The sequence below is a fragment of the Passer montanus genome, unplaced genomic scaffold, assembly GCF_014805655.1.
Source record: "Passer montanus isolate IOZ18808 unplaced genomic scaffold, ASM1480565v1 scaffold77, whole genome shotgun sequence".
NCBI lineage: Eukaryota > Metazoa > Chordata > Aves > Passeriformes > Passeridae > Passer > Passer montanus.
The window spans coordinates 2,908,765-2,932,999 of record NW_024372923.1 but is presented as its reverse complement, the minus strand read 5'-3'; the positions used below and the strand labels follow the sequence as shown (position 1 = coordinate 2,932,999).

General features: G+C 56.6%; 2 protein-coding genes across 6 annotated transcripts in view; one reads left to right on the top strand and one right to left on the bottom strand.

Moving 5' to 3' along the window:
• STK32C (serine/threonine kinase 32C) overlaps positions 1 to 6,700 on the top strand; it is a 64,523-nt gene extending 57,823 nt beyond the window's left edge. For all 5 annotated transcript variants that reach the window (XM_039731441.1, XM_039731438.1, XM_039731437.1 and 2 more), the window contains 4 exons: positions 962 to 1,087; positions 1,211 to 1,342; positions 1,956 to 2,023; positions 2,831 to 6,700. In XM_039731441.1, coding sequence (XP_039587375.1) covers positions 962 to 1,087; positions 1,211 to 1,342; positions 1,956 to 2,023; positions 2,831 to 2,948 — 444 coding nt within the window. In that variant the 3' untranslated portion in view covers positions 2,949 to 6,700. The remainder of the gene's footprint in view (positions 1 to 961; positions 1,088 to 1,210; positions 1,343 to 1,955; positions 2,024 to 2,830) is intronic.
• Positions 6,701 to 10,098: 3,398 nt separating this feature from the next.
• Positions 10,099 to 22,683, bottom strand: DPYSL4 (dihydropyrimidinase like 4). The gene is made up of 14 exons (XM_039731378.1): positions 22,375 to 22,683; positions 20,307 to 20,395; positions 19,855 to 20,039; positions 18,935 to 19,099; positions 17,515 to 17,576; positions 17,349 to 17,429; positions 15,854 to 15,922; positions 15,618 to 15,738; positions 14,849 to 15,005; positions 14,540 to 14,681; positions 13,408 to 13,578; positions 12,555 to 12,734; positions 11,416 to 11,587; positions 10,099 to 10,901 (listed from the first exon to the last, which is right to left on the bottom strand). Exons 1-14 carry the CDS (start codon positions 22,681 to 22,683, stop codon positions 10,810 to 10,812), a joined length of 1,995 nt encoding a protein of 664 aa, XP_039587312.1. The 3' UTR covers positions 10,099 to 10,809.
• Positions 22,684 to 24,235: the final 1,552 nt, after the last annotated feature.

Sequence of the window (24,235 nt, the reverse complement as noted above, 5' to 3'; positions counted from 1 at the left end):
TCCCTGGCAGTGCCCAAGGCCAGGCTGGACACTGGGGCTGGAGCACCTGGCACAGGGGAAGGTGTCCCTGCCATGGCAGGGGGGGCACTGGGTAAGCAGGGGTGGCACTGGTGCCAATCCAGTCTGGGACTCTATGATTAATTATGTGTGTTGTGTGTTTATTATCCCTGTAATAAGATGCACGATGTTTGATGGGAAGGGAAGCAAAAAGGCTGGTTTTGGTGTGACAGTCAGATTCCCAGCTGGGCTGGAATTGTGCCTTCTAGCATCCCGTGGTCAGTGTCCCCTGTAAAGGCAGCACCTCTGGCTGGGGTGGCAGCTGAGGTGGAGCTGCACTGCAGCACTGGCTGCTCCCTCTCGCTGATTCTTTGGGGCTGAAGGGTCTGACGGGGTTGTGAGAGCTGCTGGGGGTTGCAGCTCTGTGGAATGCTCTGTGCTTTCCTCGTGCTGCTGCTGGAGAAAGCTGGGATGGGTTGGGGCTGCTGGTTTAGCTCTGGCTTGCTTGAGAACTCTGAAAAGTAGCTGGTGAGTTTGCTGTAGGAAAGATACAGCCGGTGCCGGCAGCAAATAAGTGCCTCTGATAGGAGTTAATGTTGGGTGGGCAATTTGCATAATTAGATTCAGTTTAATGAGGAGCTGCTGGCAGAGGCTGCGAGGCGCATTCGGCGGGTTTGCATTGCCATCTGCTGGGCAGCCGGCCTTCCAGGGAATCCAGCCTCTCAGCAGGCAAGTGCCAGCAGCCCCCTCAGCCGGGAGGGGACTCCCATGTCCCCCAGAGCGCTGGGGTGCCTGCAGAACATTTTCTCGGGTGTTTTTCCTGCAGTCAGTTATCTATTCGCCCAGCAGAAAGGCTGAGCCCTGCAGCTGGCCCGGGCAGGCTGCTGCTGGCTGCCTCGCCTCCTCCTCTGGCAGGAATGCTCTTCTCTGCAGCGCTGTGTCAGCAGTGCTTTTCCCTCCCCAGCTGCTGACAGTGAACCCCGAGCATCGCTTCTCCTGCCTGGCGCACATCCAGGCCTCGGCTCAGCTCTCGGCCGTGGTGTGGAGCGACGTGAGCGAGAAGCGCGTGGAGCCAGCCTTCGTCCCCAACGTGAGTGGGGACCCTGTCCTGAGCAGGGCTGCCCTCTCGCTGCACTGCGAGAGCAGGGGTTTCCTGAGGGGAAGAGGTTTCTGAGTCTGCTGTGCCTGAGTGAGTGTGTCCTGTGTCCGGCAGAAGGGCCGCCTGCACTGCGACCCCACCTTCGAGCTGGAGGAGATGATTCTGGAGTCGAGGCCCCTGCACAAGAAGAAGAAGAGGCTCGCAAAGAACAAGTCAAGGGATAACAGCAAAGACAGCTCCCAGTCTGTATGTGCTCCCTGGGGTGACCTGCAGCTGGGAAAAGGCTGGATCTGGGCGGGTGTTGCAGCTGTTACAGCCATGCTGTGGGAGCCATGGGTTTATTTTGATGAAAACATTTGCCCATGGAGACGTTTCAACAACCACATATTCCTCTAATGGACGTTTGACCAAACTTTCACAGTAGTGGGTACTGTGGAAAGCGAGATGAGCAGCAGAGGTCTGTTCAGCCTGTGTCCCTGCACAGCCCCGGGCTGGGCACAGGGCAGCAGCTCCCTGTGTGCCTTGGCAGGGACTCCCACACCTGGGCTGTGTGCTGGGCTCTCCCCACGCTGCCTGAGCTTCCTTTGGGCTGACAGCACTCCCAAAATACAGGATACATGGAGAAACGAGTTATGTTTATGTCAGGAGCGGTGTGATCTGTGTGTTATGGAAAACTGCTGCCACAGATGGCACCAGCCCCTGGTGAAAGCCACATGGCCACCAGCCCTGCTGCCTCCAGCTGTTGGCCTGAGGTTCAGGGGGGTGGGGGCTCCTGCCCACAGCTGGGAGTGCTGGGGGCTGCAGGCAGCAATGAGATGCAAATGGGGCTGCTTATGCATGTTTTGTTTTTCTTCAATAGGAAAATGACTATCTCCAGGAATGCCTTGAAGCTATCCAGCAGGACTTTGTCATCTTCAACAGAGAGAAGTGAGTGTGTGGGGTGCTTTTTTTAGGGAAAAATACTCCTTTTTCTGACTTCCCTTAGGAATCAGTGCCAGTGCCTGACAGCCAGGAGCACCTTGCTGCCGGCTTAGCCCCAGGTGACTGGTGTCAGCAGAGGAGCTTGGGTCTGCCTATGTATGAAAAATGGCTCTAGCCACAAAGGAGGCAGATCAAGGATTATTAACTGCCATTAAATAAAATATGCTGTAGAGAGACTTCTGGGATTTAACATGTGTGTGTGACACTGCCTCCGTCCCCCTGTGGCACCTCCTCACCCATCCTGCTTTTAGCAGATGATGTTTTGGGAAATGAAGGCAAGGAAGGTTGGACTCAATGATTGTGGAGATCTTTAACACATAGAACAGATTGATAGGATCATTCAGGTTGGAAGAGTCCCTGGTGGGAATAAGCAGTCAGTGAAAGTGCTGGATTAAAACCACTGCTTCCCCAGGGTTGGGGCTGTCTGGTCCATAAGCAGAGCGTGAGGCAGGCTCTGTGGAGGAGGGGTTGGCAGGAGCCTGGCTGTGCTGTGGGTGCTCATGGCCAAGGTCTGGGCGGGCTGAAGCCTTGCAGGCTGTTTTGGGGCATTTCAGAGCAGTTCAGTGTGGTTTGCTGATGCGCTGGGCTCTGTCGTGGCCCGTTTGTGAGCTCTGGGAGGACTCCTCGTTCTCCGTGGCTCTGCTGGAGGCACCTCTCAGGCAGGGAGTGGGCACGGGGCCCGGACCCCCCTGCCCACTGCTGGGGTGTGTGCGTGGGGGACAGCTCTGTGACTGCTGTTCTCTGCTCCCACAGGCTAAAGAAGAGCCAAGAGCCCCCGAGCGACTCCGTGTCTGCCTCCGAGACCACGGACGAGGCCGAGGCCGAGCCCCTGCACATGTGCAGCTCCGTGTGCTCCTCGGGCAGCAGCTAGGCCAGGCCAGGCCGCCCCACCTGCCCTCAGGTGTGCTGAGCACCCGAGCCCGCCCGCTGCCGCCGGACAGCACCGCAGCTCCCCTGAGAGCTGGAGCCAGCCAGAGTTCCCACAGGACTGCCCGGGCCGTGCATCACCAGCCCAGCTCCCCTGAGAGCTGGAGCCAGCCCAGAGTTCCCACAGGACTGCCCGGGCCATGGAGCATCAGCCCGGCACCATGGCTGCCTGTCGGGGAAGATGCGGCCTATGCAACTTGTCAGGGGAGGAGATCAACTTATTCAGTCTTTCTGTTTTAATGTCAGGTTGCTGACCTACACGTTTTTAATGCAGTGAGAGGACAGGGAATGAAGCCATGTCCTTGGGCCCCATGGGGAGAGACAAGGAGCAGGGAGCAAGGCCAAAGAGGTGATGTGAGCTTGACTCTGGCACTCCCTGTTCACAAATGCTGCTCTGGGGATGGGCAATCCCTGTGCAAACCAGAGCAGCCCCGGGGTTCTCTGGCACCAGCTCCTGGGAGTCTCCAGCTGCTTGTGTCCTGCAGCACAAGGATGTCCCAGGCACCTCCTTGTCCCTGTGTCACCTGTCAGTTCCTTTCCCGAGTCAAGGCAAATAAATGTTTTTTGTGTACTACATGGATTCATCAGGGTCTGGGTAATGGTTCAATGCATATTTGAGATGCAGAACATTGAAATGTTTCTTCCTTGACGTGGCTGCTGCAGGCAGTGAGGAGCTGTGGGGTGGGTTGGAGGGTCTGCCTCCACGTGCCCAAGTTCAGAGGACACAGTTTATCACAGGTGAGGTTTTGTTGGAGGCAGAGTAGGTGGCCTTGCAAGGCTGCTTGGTGATGAAAGACAGGAATATCGTATTTCACTCTCAATTTACTTTATTTTCGGTGTAAAGTACAAGTACTGTATATAATTTGCCAATACCTGTCTTAACTTCTTAATAAGACGGGAAATCTTCCCTTGCTCCAGCCGTGGGTGTTGCCTTTCTTGTTTCAGGGGCCTTCACTGTATTAGTTGTGGAAGGTGCTGCAGAGGGTGTTTGGTTGCTGTGGCTGAGCCCTGTGAGCCCTGCAGTGCCACACGACTGCTCCAGGTGCGTGGTGGGACCACAGGCACCATCAAACCACCAGCAGCTGTTTGCTGCCAGACGCTGGCAGGCTGCAGTGCTTGCATCCCTGCTGGGTATTCCTAGTGCAGAAATGGAGGGGAGATGTTTCTAACAGATCAGATTCTGTCAGGACCAGTTTTGCTGCAGTTTCTGTTTCCATGAACAAACCAGAAAGGCAGAATGGTACAAAATGATCTTCCACAGGCAAGGACATGGCACGTGTGTCTCCCACAGTTTTATGTGGGAATCAGTGTGTGGCTGCACTTGAGCAGAGATGTGTTCTCATGGAAGTCTTTAAAGGTGTGCAGGAGGGGAGCTGAAGCTCTGGGTCCAGTTGCATGGTTATTTTCAGGGCAGAGCCAGGAGATGCTGTCAGGCCCAAGGGTTCCTGGTGTCAGCCATGGGTCCTGCACACCCCGTGCCTCGTTAGGAGCTGTGTTAATGATGGCTCAGGGCTGTGGTCAGTCATTGAGTGAGGGCTGAAATCACTGTGTCCTCCTGCTCCTTCTCCCAGCTACAGGAGTGTGCCTACCCTGGCTCTGATCCCAGGCAGTGCTGGGGGAACCTGCCCTCCCTGCCCCCAGTAACTTCCAGTCTCTTTGCTGGGTACCAGGGAGGCCTAGTTACCTTTTCTCACCTGTCAGAGCTCACCTTTGTGTGCTGAGCAGCCCCTGCTCTCCACACGGGCAGCCTGGTCCTCTCCCCAGGGCTCTGTGCTCACCCTGTGTCTCCATGCCACATCTCTCAGCTGGAACACCAGCTCTGTCCTGCCACAGCAGATGAGGCTCAACCATGTATTTATTCCAGAGTTATGTATTACAGGTGATTTACTCCAGTGGTGTGGGTAGGGTTTTACAGTGAATTCCCCTGCACTATTTAGAAACTTCCTGTAAATAACAGCAAAATTTGGACTATTGGAATGACGAGGAGCAGTGCTGATTTTTTGACCAAAACATCCCACAGATGAGTGATGAAGATACATCCTATTCAGCCAGAAGCTCTCAGGCCAGGAGAGGTGTTGGCAGTTCCAGGACGTGTGTAATTGATGTTTTCATCGCTTTCCTTAGGACAAGAGACAAGTGGGCCCTGCGGTGGGGGTTGGTGTGTGTGGGGAGGAGCTGGCTTGCTTCTGAAATGGAGATTTCTCAGCCCAAGCCCTCTCTCTGTCAGTCACCTGCTCCCCTTGCAGCACTCCTCTTCTCCAGTGCGTTGTGCAGAACAGCTCAGCAGCACCTGGCAGAAACCAGGAGGGCTGCTGGGGGGGTGCCAGGGAATGGCTCCTTGCCAGGGGAAGCACTCTGGGTGGGTCCTGCCACCCCTGGAATCCAGCAGTGCACCTCCAGGGATGTGCTGGGGCACTCTTGAACCTGAATCCCTGAGAACAGCAGCAGGACACAGAGCTGTGGGGTCACTGTGCTGAGTGGGAGAGACACCGTGGACACATCATTCAAGTGCTTGGTTTTGGTCTTCAATAACCTCACCAGAGCCCACAGGGGACACTGACATTGTCACCTGTTTGCACTCAGTCCCTGGAGAAGAAATGGCATGAAAAGAGCAATTGGAAAAGGGACAAGTGATAGGAAACAGCTCAGTGTTATTGTCAGAACCCCTGTGGAGGGTTTCAGTGCTCGGGGGCCTGCTGCCCCCCTGCCCCACTCTGGGCCCCTCTTCTGTCCCCATTGCTGTGTCCCTGTACCGAGCCAGTGCCAGCTGAGCCCCGCTGGTCCTGTTGGCCCTACACATCTTTGTGGCTCCTGCCAGGGCGTCCCATGTCCAGCTCACCCCATCCACAATGCAGGCCTGGGTGCTTGGTCCTCTCTCCTCCCTGTGCCACTCCCGTGGGTGTTCGCTGGCTGCTGGCACACGCTGGGCTGGGGATGGGGACAAAGGACGGGTGTGGTGCCCGTGTTGGTGCCCTGCTCTGGCTGAGCCCTGGCTGCTGCTGCTGAGCAAACCTCACAGTGAAGTCGTGACAGAGCCCTGCGCCCACGTCCCAGCTTGGCAGGTGTCACCAACAGCTCTGGGCTGCACCTCCACTACAGCCAGAACACAGGAATTTTCTGTACATAAATATTTAAATACCTGTATTTTTTTGTATGACAGATTTATACAATGTGTGCCATTATCTGCTGTGAAAAGTCTACAGCACCTATAAATTATTCTCCTTTAATCACTTGCCATGAGATTGTTTTCTTATCTCTGTTGTGTTATGAAGTTTTGCAAAGTTGCATATTTTTAAGTGTTTGCATTGAATTCCACAGCCTTCACTGGGAATTTTGTGCATAAGACAAATGGCAGGTCAGGTCCTGATGTTTCTTCTGTTGCCAATTCTCTATTACTCCAGAGCTTGCCAAAAAGAATCTAAGAGTAATAAAATAATAGCAAAAATATTAGTAATATGGACTTGACCCTGGACTGAAGTCCTGCTGCCTTGGGAGGGTATTTTTAAAAATTATTTCAGTGCAGATATATGTAAATATATCTTTGTATTTTATGTTAATACATTCCCGTAATTTTCTTGCATGACAATTTTACCACATCACAGAATATTTAAGTTATGACAAGGCTGTGTTTTTGCAGATACCGTCGGAAGCCATTGCACATGTGGAGTAATAAAAGTGTATTTTTAACATTGCCAAGGATTTGGTGTCATTTCCAGGACACTGATGCATGAAAGCAGGGAAGCGTCCGAACGCTGGAGTTCTGGGACGCAGCTGGAATGGCTGGTGGGACAGTGCCAGCTAGCACGGAGCTGGGTGGGACAGGAGCTGTGGGACTGCACCTCAGACACTGGGGCTGGCAGGGGAGCACCCAGGCGTGCCCCCGTGCCCCTCTCGGTGCCACCAGGGCTCGTGCTCCGTGGGCAGGCTGTGCTGCTCACCTGGGGCTGCGGGCACTGTCCGTGCTGGGTGGGGATCTCGGGGAGGACGAGAGCCAGCCTGGCACAGCTGTGCCCACTCTGGCCCTGCTGCCAGCCGTGCTGGGGGCACCAGGGTGGGGCAGAGGGGCAGGGGATGGGCAGGACCCCGACCTCGCTGCGGCACCGAGGGCACGACAGCCACGGCTCACAGGGTTTGGTGTTTCCCCCACAGCCCCGGAGTTTGTATCTTAACCTCAATAAAAGCACCCTTGGAAGTGTCAGGAGATCTCCGCTTTTCCTCTTTGATCCCCCTCAGTGCGGGAATGACTTATTTTGTCATGCTTGTAACGTGCTGCTCGCTGGCTGCAGTGCAGACGCAGCTCCCAAAGCTGCTGCTCACTTCAAGGGAGCAGTGCAGGCTGAGACAATCCATGTCTGAGCCTGGACTCGTCCCTTCTGCACCTTCTGGGTGTCCCTGAGGGACCAAGGGCCCCCACTGAGCTGGGCTGTGCACTGCTGGGGAAAGGTGAGGGTCACAGAGCGAGGGCACACAGCCCTGAAACCCAGGGCAGGGGAAGCTGAGGGACTGAAACACCCACAGCAGTCAGCAGAGCCCAGAAATGCCCACAGCAGCCAGCAGAGCCCAGTGCTTGCCAGCCCTGAGCGTCACCACTGTGCCTAAACCCTAAACCGTGGCAACTGGAATTTGCCAGGGACAAACGACACTCATCAACCAGCTTTGTCTTTCTCACCTGCTGCAATTGATCCTGCTGCTGATCAGGGTGCTGGATGTGAGGGAAATCACAGAACCACAGAATTCCAGAACGGTGTGCTCTGTGAGAAGGGACATTACAGCTTGTTCCACCCTGCCACAGGCAGGGACACCTTGCACTGTCCCAGGGTGCTCCAAGGCCAGGCTGGAGCAAGTGTCCAGCCTGGCTTTCCACACGGCAGGGATGCAGGGGCAGCCACAGCAGCTCTGGGCACCCTGGGCCAGGGCCTGACCCAGCCCTGTGGCACTGGGAAGCCATGCAAAATAAAAATAGAGACACAGTGAGCAAGGAAAGCCAGGGATAAGCATGGGGATAGTTCAGTGCCTGCCTGCCAGCTCATTTGCTCCCTGGGCAGGGATGCAGGGGCAGCCACAGCAGCTCTGGGCACCCTGGGCCAGGGCCTGACCCAGCCCTGTGGCACTGGGAAGCCATGCAAAATAAAAATAAAGAAAAAAGACACAGTGAGCATGGAAAGCCAGGGATAAGCACAGGGATAGTTCAGTGCCTGCCTGCCAGCTCATTTGCTCCCTGAGGAGCACTGCTGTCCTGAGGGAACTGGGGGTCCAGCCCTGAGGAGCACTGCTGCTCTGCAGGGAATTGGGGTCGATCCCTGAGGAGCACTGCTGTCCTGAGGGAACTGGGGGTCCAGCCCTGAGGAGCACTGCTGCTCTGCAGGGAATTGGGGTCGATCCCTGAGGAGCACTGCTGTCCTGAGGGAACTGGGGGTCCAGCCCTGAGGAGCACTGCTGCTCTGCAGGGAATTGGGGTCGATCCCTGAGGAGCACTGCTGTCCTGAGGGAACTGGGGGTCCAGCCCTGAGGAGCACTGCTGCTCTGCAGGGAATTGGGGTCGATCCCTGAGGAGCACTGCTGTCCTGAGAGAATTGGGGTCCATCCCTGAGGAGGACTGCTGGCCTGAGGGAACTGGGGGTCCATCCCTGAGGAGCACTGCTGCTCTGCAGGGAATTGGGGTCGGCACTGCTGTCCTGAGGGAACTGGGGGTCCGGCCCCAGCCCAGGCACAGGCTGGGGAGCTGGGGCTCCTCGCTGGTGGCCGTGGTGCTGCAGCCGGGGCTGCGCCGTCAGTCAAGGGCACGGCGCGTCTCGGCGGTGTCCCTGACCCAGAGCCTGCAGGAAAGCTGTCCAAAGGAATTAGGGCCAGACACCGCCTGGGTGCCACGGGCTGGTTCCTGCAGCCTCTGGCTCCATCAGCAGGCGGCTGAGGGGCTCAGCCTCTCCCTGCACGGGGCAGCTGTGCCGGCTCCGACAGCCCCCTGACAGAGGGAATAAACACAAACCCTCCCTCCCCAGGGGAACGGCTGGCACAGAGCGGGGAGGCACCTCAACTGGGGGATGTGGGACAGGCAGCAGTGACTCTGCTGGGTCCTCACTGCCCATGGGGGCCCGGCACGAACCAGCAGCTGTGCAAAAGGGAATTTGCAGCACAGGGACCTCAGAACTTCCTTTGCCAAGTGTTTACAAGCTCGGGGTGCTGGGGTGTCCCTGTCACCCCACAGGGTGATGTTGGGGTGATGGGGAGGTCACTGCCATCAGACTGTGACTTCTATCTTTCCCATTCCTTATGGATCTCCCACTGCTGTAATTTAAGCTCTATTCAGGATGAAAAGAGATCATAGAATCATAAATAGTTTGGGTTGGAAGGGACCTTGCAGCTCAACTCATTCCACCCCCTGCCATGGCAGGGACACCTTCCACTAAATGTTAATTGCTTTGGTGCAATTTCAGGGAAAATCAGAAAATCAACAAATGAAATTATTAAATTTAAATTAAAATTAAATATAAAACATCCAAACAAATGCATTCCCATATGCCTAACACAGAAATTACTGCAGCATTAAGCTGTGAAATGTAGGTCATATCAGATAATCAAAAAAAAGCAAAAACCCCCAGCAAAAAATTAAATCCCTCCCTGGTTTACATTTGTGGGTTCATTCCTAATTAATGGATTCATGTATCTGGAGCTGCCATATGTGTGGTTCCAGCCCCCACTCACAAATCAGATCCCTGCTTGAGCCACCACAACCCCTGCTCCCTTTCTCGTGCCTGGCTCAGACAGAGCAGAGAGCCAAGCCTGGCAGTGCCTGAGGGAAATCAGTGTCCCACGGACATGCCATGACATCTCACCAGCGCTGGAACCAGCGTGGGCCGAGGGGAAGCCAGCCCCCACTCCTGGAGCTGGGCTCATCTGCAAACCACGCGGCAGAGGCTGCACAGCCCCGAGCACGGCCGAGGAGAAGGGAGGGATCTGCCCACACTGTAATCACGAGCCCCTCAAGGGGCCACAGGAACCTGCAAATCAGGATGGGATGGTGCAAGCCTCACCCAGAAAAACTCAGAGGAAGAAAACAACAAAATGGACTCGGGTGGATCAACCACTTCCACCATTTCGTGGTTTCCAACCAAGTTTATTCCAAGCAAGGAGCAGACAGGAATGGAAAGCCATTCCTGGAGGTACATGCATGGCTCTGCAGCCAGAGGTTCACTCTGTGTACACACCTTTAAATATAATAATTGGGCTAGAATAATCTTTATAAAAAAGTGTGTTGCATGCACCTGGCCTCCAAACGAGCCCTGGTATTGGGTATTGATCTCACACTCAGTTCTTGAAAAACTGTATAAATGATCTTTAAAAAGCAAGGCTGACAGAAGGACACCAGCCCACGGCACGGCCGGGTCCTGGAGGGCCAGCACCACTGTGCCCCAGGACACGGGGCTGGACTCGCCCCTGAGCTGTGACCCCTGGGGACACACGCTCTGGGGGTGGCTCTGGGAGCTCGGCCAGGGCGGAGGGCTCTGGCTGGAAACCACGCAAGTGCTCATCTGTTGGAGGTCCTTTGATGAGAGCGGGCGGCGGGTGCTGCTGGAGAAGAGCGCGATCCAGCCTGGCTGTGCCTTCCTGCCCACGCCGGCCGCGGGGGCCCGGCTGGCCCCGCTCCCTGGGGCCGTGGCGTGCCGCATGCACAGGGAAGGGCTTTCCTAGCAGCTAGCGAAGAACACGGACAGAGAACCCAACTGGGAGCGCTACCTCGGGATCACTCTACTTTCTACCTACGGGGAGGGGCTGGCGCAGCTGGCGAGCCCGGCGCGGGGACGGCGTCAGGACAGCGAGGTGATGTTGGACCTCCCGCCCGGCGGGGCCATGATCTTCTGCGCCGTGCGCCGGGCAATGTGGTCATCCGCCTGTGACCCTGGGGGAGAGAGAGAGCGGGGCAGTCCCACTGCCTAAACGCCACAATCACACAACATCTCCTCAGGAAATATCAATAATTTCATTATATGTCATTTTGGATGCTCTATGAGCATGGCACAGTTTGGAGTGGCTATATTTGCCTGAACTTAATTTTTCATTGTTTCTTTCTGGAAAATTTATAAATGGCTTTCCTAGAGATAAATTTTGTATATAATAAAATGTGGGGACTGATAACATTTATCAAACAATATGTGACCCATGGGATCCAACCAGCTAAAAAACCATTATGGGAGTGGTTTGAGGGCAGAGCACTGGCTTTCCAAGCTCCCGACAGCTGCTGGGCAGGTTTCTGCAGAACAAATGATGCTGAATCACTGCCTGCTCTGGCTGCCGGGAACAGAGCCCCCACCAGGCTCTGTGCGTTGACATAAACACCGTAGAACATTCTAGAGCTTTCTGCGCCACTAGAACGGCAGCTCCTGCTGCCCAGCCCTCCCCAGGGCCCCACGTACCGGAGAGGCTGAAGCCGGACTGGTGCAGGTTGCGCACGGGCGGTGCCGCGGCTTTGCCGGCGCAGGGAGCCCCGCGCGCGGCCGTGCCCGGCGCCGCCGCCTTGACGCTCGCCGCCGCCTCGTGCACCGGCCCGTCGTACATCCCCCGCGGCACGCCGTGCACCTCGGCCAGCTGCACAGGGGAGCACAGGGTCAGCCACGGCCGGGCACGGGCGACGGGCCCGGGGCAACGGCCTCCAGCTGTGCCAGGGGAGATGCAGGCTGCATACGGGAACATTTCTGCGTGGGAAGGGCTGCCCAGCCCTGGCACAGCTGCCCGGGGCAGGGTTGGAGTCCCCATGCCCACAGGGATTTCAAAACCGTGTGGATGTGGCACCTGGGGACGTGGGGCAGTGGTGGCCTGGGAGAATGATTGGAATTGATGGTCTTAAAAGGACTTTCAACCTGGCCTCGGACACCTCCAGGGATGGGGCATCTACACCTTCTCTGGGTCCCGTTCCCACCCTGCAGGGAGCTGGCACATCCCCATCCTGCCCTCCAGGCACCCCAGACACCCTGAGGCACACTGGAGTCAAGGCTCCTGCCTCTGCAGGTAATTTGAGTTACTGATTCCTGCTCTGCCTTTGTTAGGATGCAGAATTACAGTGTCTGCTATAGCACAGGAAAAGGGAAGGAGGACAGAGCTGTTAAGAAGCTCTTTACATATTTGCATGTCTTTGTGTCTCTTTAAAGAGCTGTGCCAGCACACAGGAGGATTTGTCTTACTGTATTCCAGTACCAAGGGATGTACATCCCTTACCCTCCCAAGGCTGCAGAGCAGACACTGGGAATAGAGCAACAAAAACTTCTCCAGCACAGGTAAGAGAGGAATTCCTCCCTCTACATCAATACAAAGAAGTCATATTTTTGCTAAAGTCATATTTTTGCTTTGTAACATTGTAATAGGCTAATAAAAGTGTCATTATTAGCTCTAATACTAAGAATTCTTGACTGAGGAGCCAGGCAGTTACACACAGAAAGAATAGCTTTGATAATATTCCTGCTGCTGTTGCAAGTTTGCCATCACAGAGGCTCCAATACACTACAGCTGGGAGATTGTGATCAAAGCACAGGATTATGGCAAATAAAACTCTCCTTACCCTGTTTCTTGCCTTTATCCTTTTATAAACGAAGTCAGGGAATGTCTTCCTAGGGATGAAGCGACCGGAGCCCTGGGTGACACACAGATTTCCATCTTCAAGGACAACTCTTCCCTGACTTATGACCACGGTTGGGACCCCGTGGCACTCAGTGCCTTCAAATATGTTGTACTCCACGTTCTGGAAAAAGCAAACCCTGATTTTCAGTGCCTGCGGGATTTAAGAGGAGGCCAACAATGTCCCCCATTTTTGTACACTGCTCCTCGTGCACCATCAGTCAGAAATAACTAACCCCCACTATCCCATATTTCAAATAACAAGATTCCAATGGGAAGCAAACTGGAAGGGAGAAAATAAACCTTAAAACCAATCATATTAAACTACAGCAGTAGTTTAATACTTTTATTAAATTGTATTTATATGATTATATTATTTATATATTCCTTATGGAATATTTAATTTTTTATTGTATTAAGATTAATACCCTTGTATATTAAACTATAGCAATAGTTCAATACATATTAAACTATAACTAATACACATTGCAGTTCAGCAATAGCTCAATACTTCAGTTCAGAACCTACATTTTTCTAGTCCACAGCAAATACACTGACCTGAAGATTTGCTTACAAGATGCCAGCTGTCTTGGAGTGGTCACTCAGTACCAATCCCACCCTTTACAGCAATAAAAGGATATTTTCCTACTATTTTTAAAAGCAAATGCAAGGTCCTTCATCAGTTTACCCACACAGACAACTCCTCCTCTGCTGAATGACCTAAGAACATGCCTTGCTTTCCAGATCTCTCCTGACTCTAAAACCAGCCCCAGAAAACGATCTAGAATACATTTTACCAAATGGTGGGTTTTTGCTGAGATGATTTTCGTGGCCTTGGGGTTCCAGATCACCAGGTCAGCGTCAGCGCCCACCGCCACGCGCCCCTTCCTGGGGTAGCAGTTGAAGATCTTGGCAGCGTTGGTGCTGGTCACCGCCACGAAATCGTTCTCATCCATCTTCCCGGGGACCTGGGGAGTGCAAACACCCAGGAGCACACGGGCTGTGGGCACGGTCCCTCCCCGTGGCTGTCCCCACCCCTGTGCCCATGTGGGGTGAGGCTCTGTTCTGCCACAGAGCTGTGGTTACAGGGGAGGGGGATGTGAGGATGAGCCTTGTCCCTGTGGGATAAAGGACATGAGACACAGGTTTTATTTTCCTTGGACTCCAAAGGTTGAAGTCTCTGAAAAACAAGACCTTCACTGGTTGGCTCCAACTCCTGCACAGGCACCCCAGGATCACTGAAGAGGGTTAAGGACAGCCCCGTGAAGAAACACTGCAAGTGAACCTAACAGTGCTATTTCTTTACCTTCTTCACTCATCATCGTAAGAAAAGTTCTGTTTCTCTTTGAACAAAGCCCATCTAAGAGAGGTTTCAGGGTGGCTTGGCTCCCAAGCTCCTGCAGCCTGCACAGGGACATCTGCTCTGTGGGATGCAGGATAGAGCCCCCATGCCCAGGGATGCTGCTGGCAGGGAATTGTGCACTGGGATGCAGGGACATGGGCTGATCCCCCCCTCGGGTCACAGCCCTGCTGCCAGGCAGACACTGAGGTGACATGGAGACTGCTGGGGCCTGGGGTGACCTGCAGCTGGAAGCATGGCCACAGCCAAGTCCCACGGGAGAGACACCCTGTCCCCATCCACCTCCCCAGGCCTCTGTGAGCCCGAGGGGACAGGAGCACCTCACCACCCCTGGGAGAAAGTGCTGCAGAGCTCCCTGGTGGGTGACTGAGCGAGAGCGGAGGGTGGTCCCTGCACAGCAGCCTTTGAAGGCATTTGTGTGTCACAGTCTCTCTTCAGCAGCTCTCTGAAGCTGCAGCAGTGTCTAGACAGTGCCACCGCTCTGGCTTGTCTGCATTAACGAGGCTGTGACAGCCTGGAGCCCAGGCACAGCTCTCGTGTGCTCCGTCCAGCTGCCCTGCAGCACCTACCACACACTTCTCCCACACGATGGACATCCTCTCCTCGATGCCGTTGGTGCCCTCGGGGATCAGGGTGAAGTTGTCCTTGCCCACGGCCTTCTGCGCAGTGGTGAAGGTGCAGTGGGCACTGCCGGTGACCTGCAGGTCCCCGCTGGGGAGAGGACAGGGCAGGGTCACTGATGGCACCCCCAGGCTGGCACAGCCCCCTTGCTGGGCAGACCGTGGGCTCCACGGGCGATGCCAGCGCTGGAAATGGCAGTGGGTGGGCGTGGCAGGACGCAGACCCGCAGGTGTGCCCAGGGGTGACACGGGACCCACCTGGCCAGCAGAGTGCTGAGGTGATCGGGCGTGCTGGGGTCGGGGCTGAGCGGGGGGCTGGTGACGAAGGCGGCGGCTTTGGCCCAGTTTTTGCTCCAGTAGTGGGAGCCGTCGGTGCCCAGGCTGGCCGTGATGGGCTCCCCGTACACCACGGTGCCTGCAGAGCAGGGCGCTGTCAGGGCAGCTGCCACACACGGCAGTGCCACTCCTGCAGCACTGCCAGCACTCCAGAGTCGCGCTAATGCTTTAGATTATCTCACGTGACTGGGAGACACTGTCAAAGCAAGTTCTGGATCTGCCTGTCCTCTCCTCACACCCGGCACACATTCCTACGAGCTGTCACGCCTTCCTTTAAACCAAACCTGTGTCTGTCTGGCAGCCACCGGGCTGGGGGAAGCGGTGACTGTGCTCCCCTTCCACCCTGCTCCCCACAGGATTGATCCCAGCCCTTCCCACTCCACCCCCAGCCACAATTTGGAGCTTGCTCCACATCTGGTTTTCATTCAGTTCACACCAAACAATCACAAGTGGATTATTCCCCGTTTCTCAGCTGTGTCTGCCTAGATGGAAGTGTCACAGTTTCCAACACATCCAATCTTCCCAGCTCCAAGCAATTAGCTCTGGCACACCCTACCATGGAAACCAGCACGAGCCTCAGCGCCCTCAGTGTGGGGGAGCTCGGGAGATAAGGACTCCTCAGACCTCACAGTCAGATGAGATTCCTGCTGGATTTAGAGGTTCAGGGATTGCCTGTGCAGGCCAGTGTTACCTTTCCTCTTGGCCTGAGCCAGGACATCTGCAGCGCCCCTGCTCATGACCTTGGTGACGTAGAGGGGGCAGTTGGCCTGCCTGGCGATGGTGATGGCGCGGAACACGGCCTCTGCCTCCACCTGTGGGCACAAGAACACGACACACGTGTCCCAGGGCACGGGTGTCCCAGGGCACGGGTGTCCCAGCCCCTCTGCACGGCGGGCTGCAGCTTGGTGTGAGGGCTGGCAGCGTTACCTCCTCGGGGCGGCTGAGCACGTGCCCCTCCGGGCCCGTAATCCCCAGCTCCAGCAGCCTCTTCTGCTCCTGGGGGGCGAGGAGGAAGGAGAGAGCATCAGTGACGGGCACAGCCCGCTGGAGCACCACGGGACACAGCACACCTCGTCCAGAGCCACCCGAGGGCAGGGGCCGAGTGATGAACCCACCCGAGCATGGGACACTCCCCTGGGACATCCACTCCCGGGGCCACCTCCAGAGACCCGTCCTGTGCGGCAGAAATGCTCCTGCATGGGAGCTGCTGTGTCCCAGCAGCACCTCTGGACCTTCCCACCCCCAAACCCAGGGTTCTGGAGGGGACTCACACCCGGGCTGCCCCAGCCCTGGTGCACAGCTACAGCAAAGGAGAGGGATCCCACCACCTGAGCCTGCCGGAGCTGCCCAGGGCCCCTGCAGGAGGCAGGGATGGGCACAGGGCTGTGACACTGGCATTGGGGTGCAGCAAGTGCCACCTCTCCCAAACATTCCTGTCCCTTTGTGCCTCACCATGTGGCACAGAGGAAAGGGAACGTGCAGTGACAGATGCTGAGATGAGCTCTGGGATGTCCCAGGTCACTCCCGTGGCATCTGAACGCAGATGTCCAGCACACACCTCACCCTGTCCCTCTGCTGCTCTGTATCATGTAACCTCCCAGGCAGCTGGCACTAAGGCAGGGATGTAATCCAACACCACGGAGCAGATCCCACCGGATCCTTAAAGGACCCTGCTCTTAGAGCCTGCCTATTTGTCTGTATTCTTGTCACAGATCTCCTCCAGGTTTGTCCCCAGGGCTCAAGTGTCACCACACTGGCAGCTTGCAGAAACACTGCTGCAGCTATGAGCTGCCTGGCTCCACAGCCAGCTGAGGAACAGGCTCCAGATAAAATCCCAGGAGGTGGGAATTAGCCTTTATCCTGATTGTTCAAATAAACCCATTTGAAGGATTGGATCTGGCTTTCCGTTCAGCCTTCCTCCCACACCAGACTGAAGGCTGGTGTGACTGTGAGCCTGAGGAACTGCCACTGTAACTCCACCTCATGTATCTGACCCATGCTGGAGCCAAGACTGTCTTTTCTACAGGTAAAAAGCAAAAATAAGAGCAGAGGCTGCAACACCAAGGAATTCCCAAGTGCTGAAGGTGGGGTTAAACACTGCCAATGTCATGGACATTACTGTAAAATCCTCAAACCTCCTGATTTTTTCAAGTAAACCAAACTCCTGAACATGACAGATAATGGGACAAAGCATCACTTAAGGCAGTCAGTCATCCATTAGGAACCCCCAGAGTGCTTTTTGGGAACCCAAGCACATGTGAAGATCCATGAGGACTCTGGCGATTCCACAGCACACCCTGATGCTCCTGCACATCCCTCTGCCTGCAGCCGCTGCTGCACAGGGCCCCGTTCCCTCCAAGGCTTTGGGGCAGGGGCTCTCCTCCCCAGGCCTGGTGCCCCTGGCTCCCAGGGGACACGGTACCTCCTCGATGATGTCCCCGTTCTCCGCGTGCACCTGGGCGATGGCCCCCAGGTCCCGAATGGCGCAGAAGATCTCGTACATCTGCCGAGACACAGCCCAGGTGAGCCCCCACCGCCCGCCCGGCTCGGAGCGAGGCCGCGGCTCTCCCTGCATCCCGGTGTCCTACCTGGCCATCAGTGCACTGCAGCTTGTCCTTGTAAGCCATGAACACCAGGAAGGAGTTCACACCTTGAAAAAAGAAAGTGACACGTGTGGCTTGTCCCTTTGCCACTGCCCTGGTGTGGGCTGGGCAGGGCTGGTTGGACCAGGGGGTTGTGCTGACAAGGGTTACACTGGGAGCAAAGCAAAGCCAAGGGCTGATGTGGAAATGTCCCCACTGACCCCAAAGCTTGGGAGTTGTGAAAGACAATAAACCCCTACTTTATGGTGCACTTGAAGCAAAAAATGAAACCCCCTGTTTGGGGGGGTTTGTCCATGTTTGGGGTTAGGTACCCTCTGTGACTGGCTCTGAATGCACACTCAGCTGCCTCACTCCCAGGCTGGTTTTCCTCCACTGGTGGCTTCAGTCTATGCCTGATTCTCAAATTTGGACAAGGCATGGAGGGACAGGACACAGGGAATGGCTCCACTGCCAGAGGGCAGGGATGGATGGGAGATTGGGAATGGGGAATTGTTCCCTGTGAGGGTGGGCAGGGCTGGCACAGGGTGCCCAGAGCAGCTGGGGCTGCCCCTGGATCCCTGGCAGTGCCCAAGGCCAGGCTGGACACTGGGGCTGGAGCACCTGGGACAGGGGAAGGTGTCCCTGCCATGGCAGGAAAAGGGATCAGGTCCTTTCCAATACAAACCATTCCATGATTCTATGAATTGCTGCTGTATTTTGTATGGATAGAGGCAATAAGCAATACCAAACCATGATCAAATTACAGCTGTATTTCATATGTGTTCCAAGGAACAGCTCCATTACTTCAGCCACTCTGCATTTTAATAGGAAATTCACTGTGAATTTCTATGGTAATTGGCCAATTAAACCCTTGCTTGCAAGACTACAAATTACACTGAAGACATTTAGCTCTGCATTAGCATATCTGAAGGAAAGTGTAGTTCCAAACACGGCAATAGGTATTAATGAATGCATGAATCCCTGCCGTGGTCTACTTTCCTGCTTTCCAGCCAGCCATGTCCCAGGGATACCTGGGGATGCACAGGAGTTACAGGCACAATGGAACCACTATGGAATGCTTAAAGCTGAGTTTCCTTCTCTGAGCCCTGTCTCAGAGGTTTTCCTTTAAATGTTTCGTCTGTATGTCTGGCAGCCCACGCCAGGGTGGCCAACCCCACTCCTTCAGTTTCCAAAACCCCTGTCCATGACCATGCTGCCAGCTGCCCAAAGGTGAGGGCACAGACCCAGATGTTATGGTGCCCACATCCCCGTCCACAGCTCCCTCCTGGATGGCCAAGGACAGGGAGGTCCGAGCTCCAGGGGCAGGAGCGCGGCCGCCTGCGCATGTCCCTGCAGCGCTGGGGACAGCGGGGTGCCACCGCCACCCCAGGACCCTGCGGTGACCCCGACCCCGCACGTCCCTTACCCTTGTCCTTGACCAGGGCCTCCAGCTCCTCCCTCAGGCTCTCGTGCCAGCGCGGGATGTCCACGCTCAGGCCGTAGTCGCAGCAGGCCTGGCCGTCGGCGCGGCCACGCCACTGCTCGTAGGCGGCCAGGAGGCTGCTCCCCGCGTCCGGGCACACGTGGTCAACTGCGGGGACACGCGTGTCAGGGAGGGGACACGCGTGTCAGGGAGGGGACACGCTGGGCATCGTGGCCTGGCCACAGAGCTGCTGCTGCGGGGATGGACACGGCAGGGCCAGCTCATTACAGCGCTGAGAGGGACACGGGGAAGGATCTCCCACACCAAGGGACACAAGTGCAAAAACCCCAAACAAACCCTGGCTTTGTCATGCTTGTCAGCCAGCACAGCACCGTGAGTGCTGGTGAGGGTTCTGCTCTGGGGCAGCTCCCAAGGGCAGCCCCCACTGCCCGTCACTTCCCCCAGCTCTGCTCCCATTCCCTGCAGCACTGGCCGTGGGCTCGCTGGGGAGCTGTGCCAGGACTCTTGAGACTGCTCCTGCAGTGCTTCTTGGGAATGGAATAGGAACAGAACAGAGAGCAAAATTATTTTACATTAACACAAAAATGGAGCCTGTGCTTAAAGCTGAGAAATTCAAAAATGCCCCACACTTGCAGAGCTGTTAAAAACATATTAAAAGGCGTTTAAAGTGTTCTTCTGTCTTGCTCTCTGATGAGGTGAGGCAGGAGCAGACAGATATTTTTAATACACGTGTGTATTTTTAATATCCACGTGCAGCAAGGGAAGGAGGTTCTGCACGGTACACAACACCTCCAATTAGCTGTGTGGTGTTTGGATCTGCCCAGCAGAAACTGACATTTCTGTGCCATGAAGGCGAACAAACACGCCTGCAGTGACTCCAGCAGCCCGGGATTGCTCCTTACTGATCATGGTGGTGCCTCCTGCCAGCGCCGCCCTGGTGCCCTGGAAGAAGCCGTCGGCCGAGCTCATGCCCATGACGGGCGCCTGCAGCCGCGTGTGGACGTCGATGCCCCCCGGCATCACCAGCTGCCCGTGGGCATCGATGGCCCTGGTGCCGCCGGGAACCACCAGGTGCTCCCCGATTTGTCTGCAAAGGAAATCAACACCTCCTCTTAACCGGCAGCAGCTGCAGAGTGAGGATGCCCAAACAACCTCTGCTGCTCCTCCCCAGGCTGCCAGTGCTTTGCAAGTCTTTCCAGCTGCAGCTACGCCAGGGTAGCTCTTTCCTGACACTACTCGGAAGTGCTGCCTTACTTTTCTAAAAGATTTTGAAGAAAAAATTATGGGAAGGAACCTCCCAAGGCACTGCATCATTCTAAGAAATTACATTAGCAAATATAAATTTTTAACTTACTTTATTAAGCCATCCTCCACATAAACGTCTGCATAAAATGACTGATCATCGTTGACAATTTTTCCTCCTTTGATTAGGATGTGGTCACTCTAATGGGAAAAAAATCCACAGTTTTTAAAAGATTTTTTTTGTTTGGATTCCACTTCACTCATTCCAGGCTCTAAGTAAATCTAGGTTTAGTATTTTCCCTCCAATCACTCAAGTTCAGCGACTATCCAGACTGTTCTACAAGTACATTTGCAAGAGGAACCATATGAAGCTGTCATTTGGAGGAGCCCAGCTGTCTGAAGGGTGGCAGGAGCCGGGGGTGCATGGCTGAGCCCAGCAGCCCTGGGCACCCCCAGCTCCAAGGCTGAGCCGTGCTCCTGCCTCAGCTCCGGCTGCAGGCTTCTCAGTGCATCTCATTAACCTGGTAATTTATTGCCATTCATTCGCTTTCACTGCCTCGGCAGAGGCAGATAAAGCCTCGAGGACTCGCCTCACTTCAAAGCCAGACACTGGCACAGTTTTCAGATTTGCAGAATCTTCACCCAGAATCTTTAACTAGAAAATTTGGGAAGCAGCAGCACTGATTTCTATGTGGAGCTGCAGCCTAATTTCAGAGGATTCCTTTCCTGCTCTCTGGTGTTGCTTGAAAAATTATTTCCAGTGCTGAAATGGGCAACACAAAGAGCATGGCCTGGCACAAAACCAGCCGAGGGACGCCTGAGCACGTGGAGCACAGCCTGGAGATGTACACCACAAAGAGCCGGGTCCGGAGGCAAAACTGCCGGGAAACATTTTGGGGCTTGTTTAAAAGAGCATCGCTGGCATATAAAAGGAAAACTAAAGAAGTGCATTACTTTTTTTTTTTTTTCCTAACTGTCAAGGACTTATTGTCCTTATTGTTTCCTCTTGTCCCATAACATCAATCAAAAGCAGCCTCAGTGTTGCTGCCCCACGGGAGAGCCTGACGGCCCCTCCCCTTGTGGGGCCCGTCTTCACCCCATCCCCATCCTCACCCCATCCTCATCCTCACTCCGTCCTCACCCTCACCCCATGCCCACCCCAGGCCCAGGACCCTCTCCCGCAGCCAGTAACGCGGCTGGTCCCCGGCTCCCGCACCCCCCGGGCTTCTCCCGAGGAGTTCTGCCACGAGCCAGCAAGAGGAGAAAAAACAAAACACAAGGCACCGCAATCGAGGGATTTCTGCCGGCTGCTGCCGGGGAGCGCCGGCGGGAGGGAATCCCCTCCCACGCAGCGCGGCCGGGGCCGGGGGAGCCGCGGGGGGACCCCGGGCAGAGGCGGGGAGCAGAGCCCGGCCGCGGGATGCTCTCCCGCTGCCCAGCCCATCCCGCGGTGAAAGCGTGCCCGGAGCACATCCCCGGCCCCGCGGCACGGGAACCGGGGCACGGCGGGGCAGCCCCGCGGCCGAGCCCGCCCGCCTTTGTCCCCCCGGGCGGCCCCGGGACAAAGCGTCGGGACAGCCGGGCTCCGGCCGGGCTGCAACAAAGGAGCGGAGCGGAGCGGGCAGGCTGCGAGGGCACAGGGCAGGGCTCGGCCCCGGGGCACCGCCGGCAACGGCCCCGCCGAGCAACGGCACCGCCGGCACCGGCACCGGCACCGGCACCGGCACCGGCAGCCCGGGCGGGCAGGAGCCGCGGCGCTCCCCGGCTGTGCGAGACCGCCCGCCCCGCTCCATCTCCGCCGGCCGGAGCGACCCCCGGCCGGCAGCCCCGCAGCCCCCGCCCGCGGGCACCCTCACCGTGCGCGCCCGGCCGCGGGCTGAGACGGGCCGAGCGGGGCCGAGCGGGGACGAGCCGGGCCGGGCGCTCACAGCCCTGTCCCCCGAGCGAAAGGCGGCCGCTCCGCGCCCTCGCACCGTGCCCCGCTCAAACCCGCGCCGCAGGGACGGGCCAGCTCCGCGGGACGGGACGGGACGGGACGGGACGGGACGGGACGGGATGGGACGGGACGGGACGGGACGGGACGGGACGGGACAGGACGGCAGGGGGACAGCCGGCCGGGTCCCCGCTCGCCCTCCCGGCGCGGTCTCGGCCAGACCCCTGTCCCGGCGCGGTCCCGTTACCTGCCGGCAGCCGTCGGGCAGCGCCGCCGGAGCTCTCGGGGGCAGCGCGGCCGCGGCCGGGCCCGGATCGGGGTCGGGACCGGGGCTCGGTCCCGCGTCGGGGCTCGGTCCAGGGTGGGTGTCGCGGCGCTGCCCCCCGACGGGTGTTGCTGTTCCGGAGGCAGCGAGCGAGGCGAAGTTCAGCGTCTTGTTGTCGAAGGCATCCTCCACGCTGCAGAACATGCCGCTGCGCTTCTGCCGCGGCCGCGGGCTGCCCGCACCCAGCCCCGCAAAGCAGGCGGGCAGAGCCTGCTCCTGCCGCCCCGACATGGGCCCCGCTGCCGCCGCCGCTCGCCCTGGGCAGGAGAGCCCCGCGCCGCGTTAAGAGCCGCCCAGGGACCCCCGTCCCTCCCGGTGCCCATCCACCCGTGCCCGGCCCCACGTACGACCGCGAGGTGACATCTCCCGCGTCTGCGGGGGCAGACACAGCGCGGGGTTGGCTGCCGCCGGGACAGGGTGACCGCCCCCCGCCCGAGCCCTCCGGGCAGCTCCCGGTCCCCCAGCTGTCACCGCCCAGCCTCCCCGTCCCCTCAACCCCAAACCACTTCTTCTAATTTGAAGGTTTAAAACAGATCTTTTTAATTAAAAGTTGACAATAATTTATGTATTTTACAAAGGAATAGAAAGTCTCTCGATATATATCATAGGAATCACAATACAAAAATATCTGTAAAATTCTCTAGTCGATCGCTCCAGCCCCTGTGTTCGGGCTGTCGGTTGCTGTCACAGCACTGAACCCAGCGTTCTGTATTTTGGATATGATTCTGGAGTAGGATCAGAGGACACGGGTCACGGCACGCCAGCCAGTGGACCAAAAACCTCCATCTTCTCTGTGTTACGTTTTGCATAAGTTTACAATAGTCCCTTTTAATAAACTGTACAGCACATCATACAGGGTTTAATACACATATTCACAGGGCGATTTCCTGAGTCGAAGCTAAATCTCTTCCTGTGCACGCTGCCGCCGAGGGGCACAGGGGTGCGAAGGAGCCGGCGCCGGTCCAGGGGCGTTTTCTCCTCCTGGTCAGGAATTCTGTCCACAAGCCACGTAAGGCACTCAAGGAATCACTGAAGGCTACAGATATAGAGCGGAATACTGGAAATGACAGCCACGTCCTCCAGCAGCGGGAGCAAGCAGTCCGTGCCTGGCGCACACACAGGGCGGGTTTGGGGCGGGGGTGGCCCGGGGCACCCCCTGCTCCGGCTGCTGCCCCGCGCCGGGCACGGGGCTGCGGGAGCGCCCCGGGCCGGGCCACCGCCCCACCGCCCTCCGGGGCTCGGAGACGGTGGTTGTGAGAGATGTACGGGGCCAGAGCGAGGAGGGAGCAGCCGAGACCCGACACAGCCCAGCCCGGCCCCGGGCTACCGAAAAACTCCTCACAGAGCCCAGCCCGGCCCCGGGCCATCACAAACTCCTCACACAGAGCCCAGCCCGGCCCCGGGCTACCAAAAAACTCCTCACAGAGCCGGCGGGACACGGGCAGCGAGTGGAACCAGTGGGATCCCTTCCTGGAGAGAGGGAGCCCGTGGATGGTCATCTCCTGTCTGTGCATTTAAACGGAGAAAACAGTTCTGGAAACATTCTTTGAGCCATTTTCTCTTCCCTATGTACAAAATTTCATACATATTTATAGTGACATACAGATAAGCACAATACCTTATTTACACACACACCTGTCCTGTACAATTGGATTTGTACTTAAAACCCCCAGGATCAAGGAAGTCAATCGGAAAACAGAACCGGAATTTGAGACACACGGACACACCGGGCAAGAGCACGTCCTGAATGAAGAGCCATGAGATGGGCTCAAGCCAATTCCTA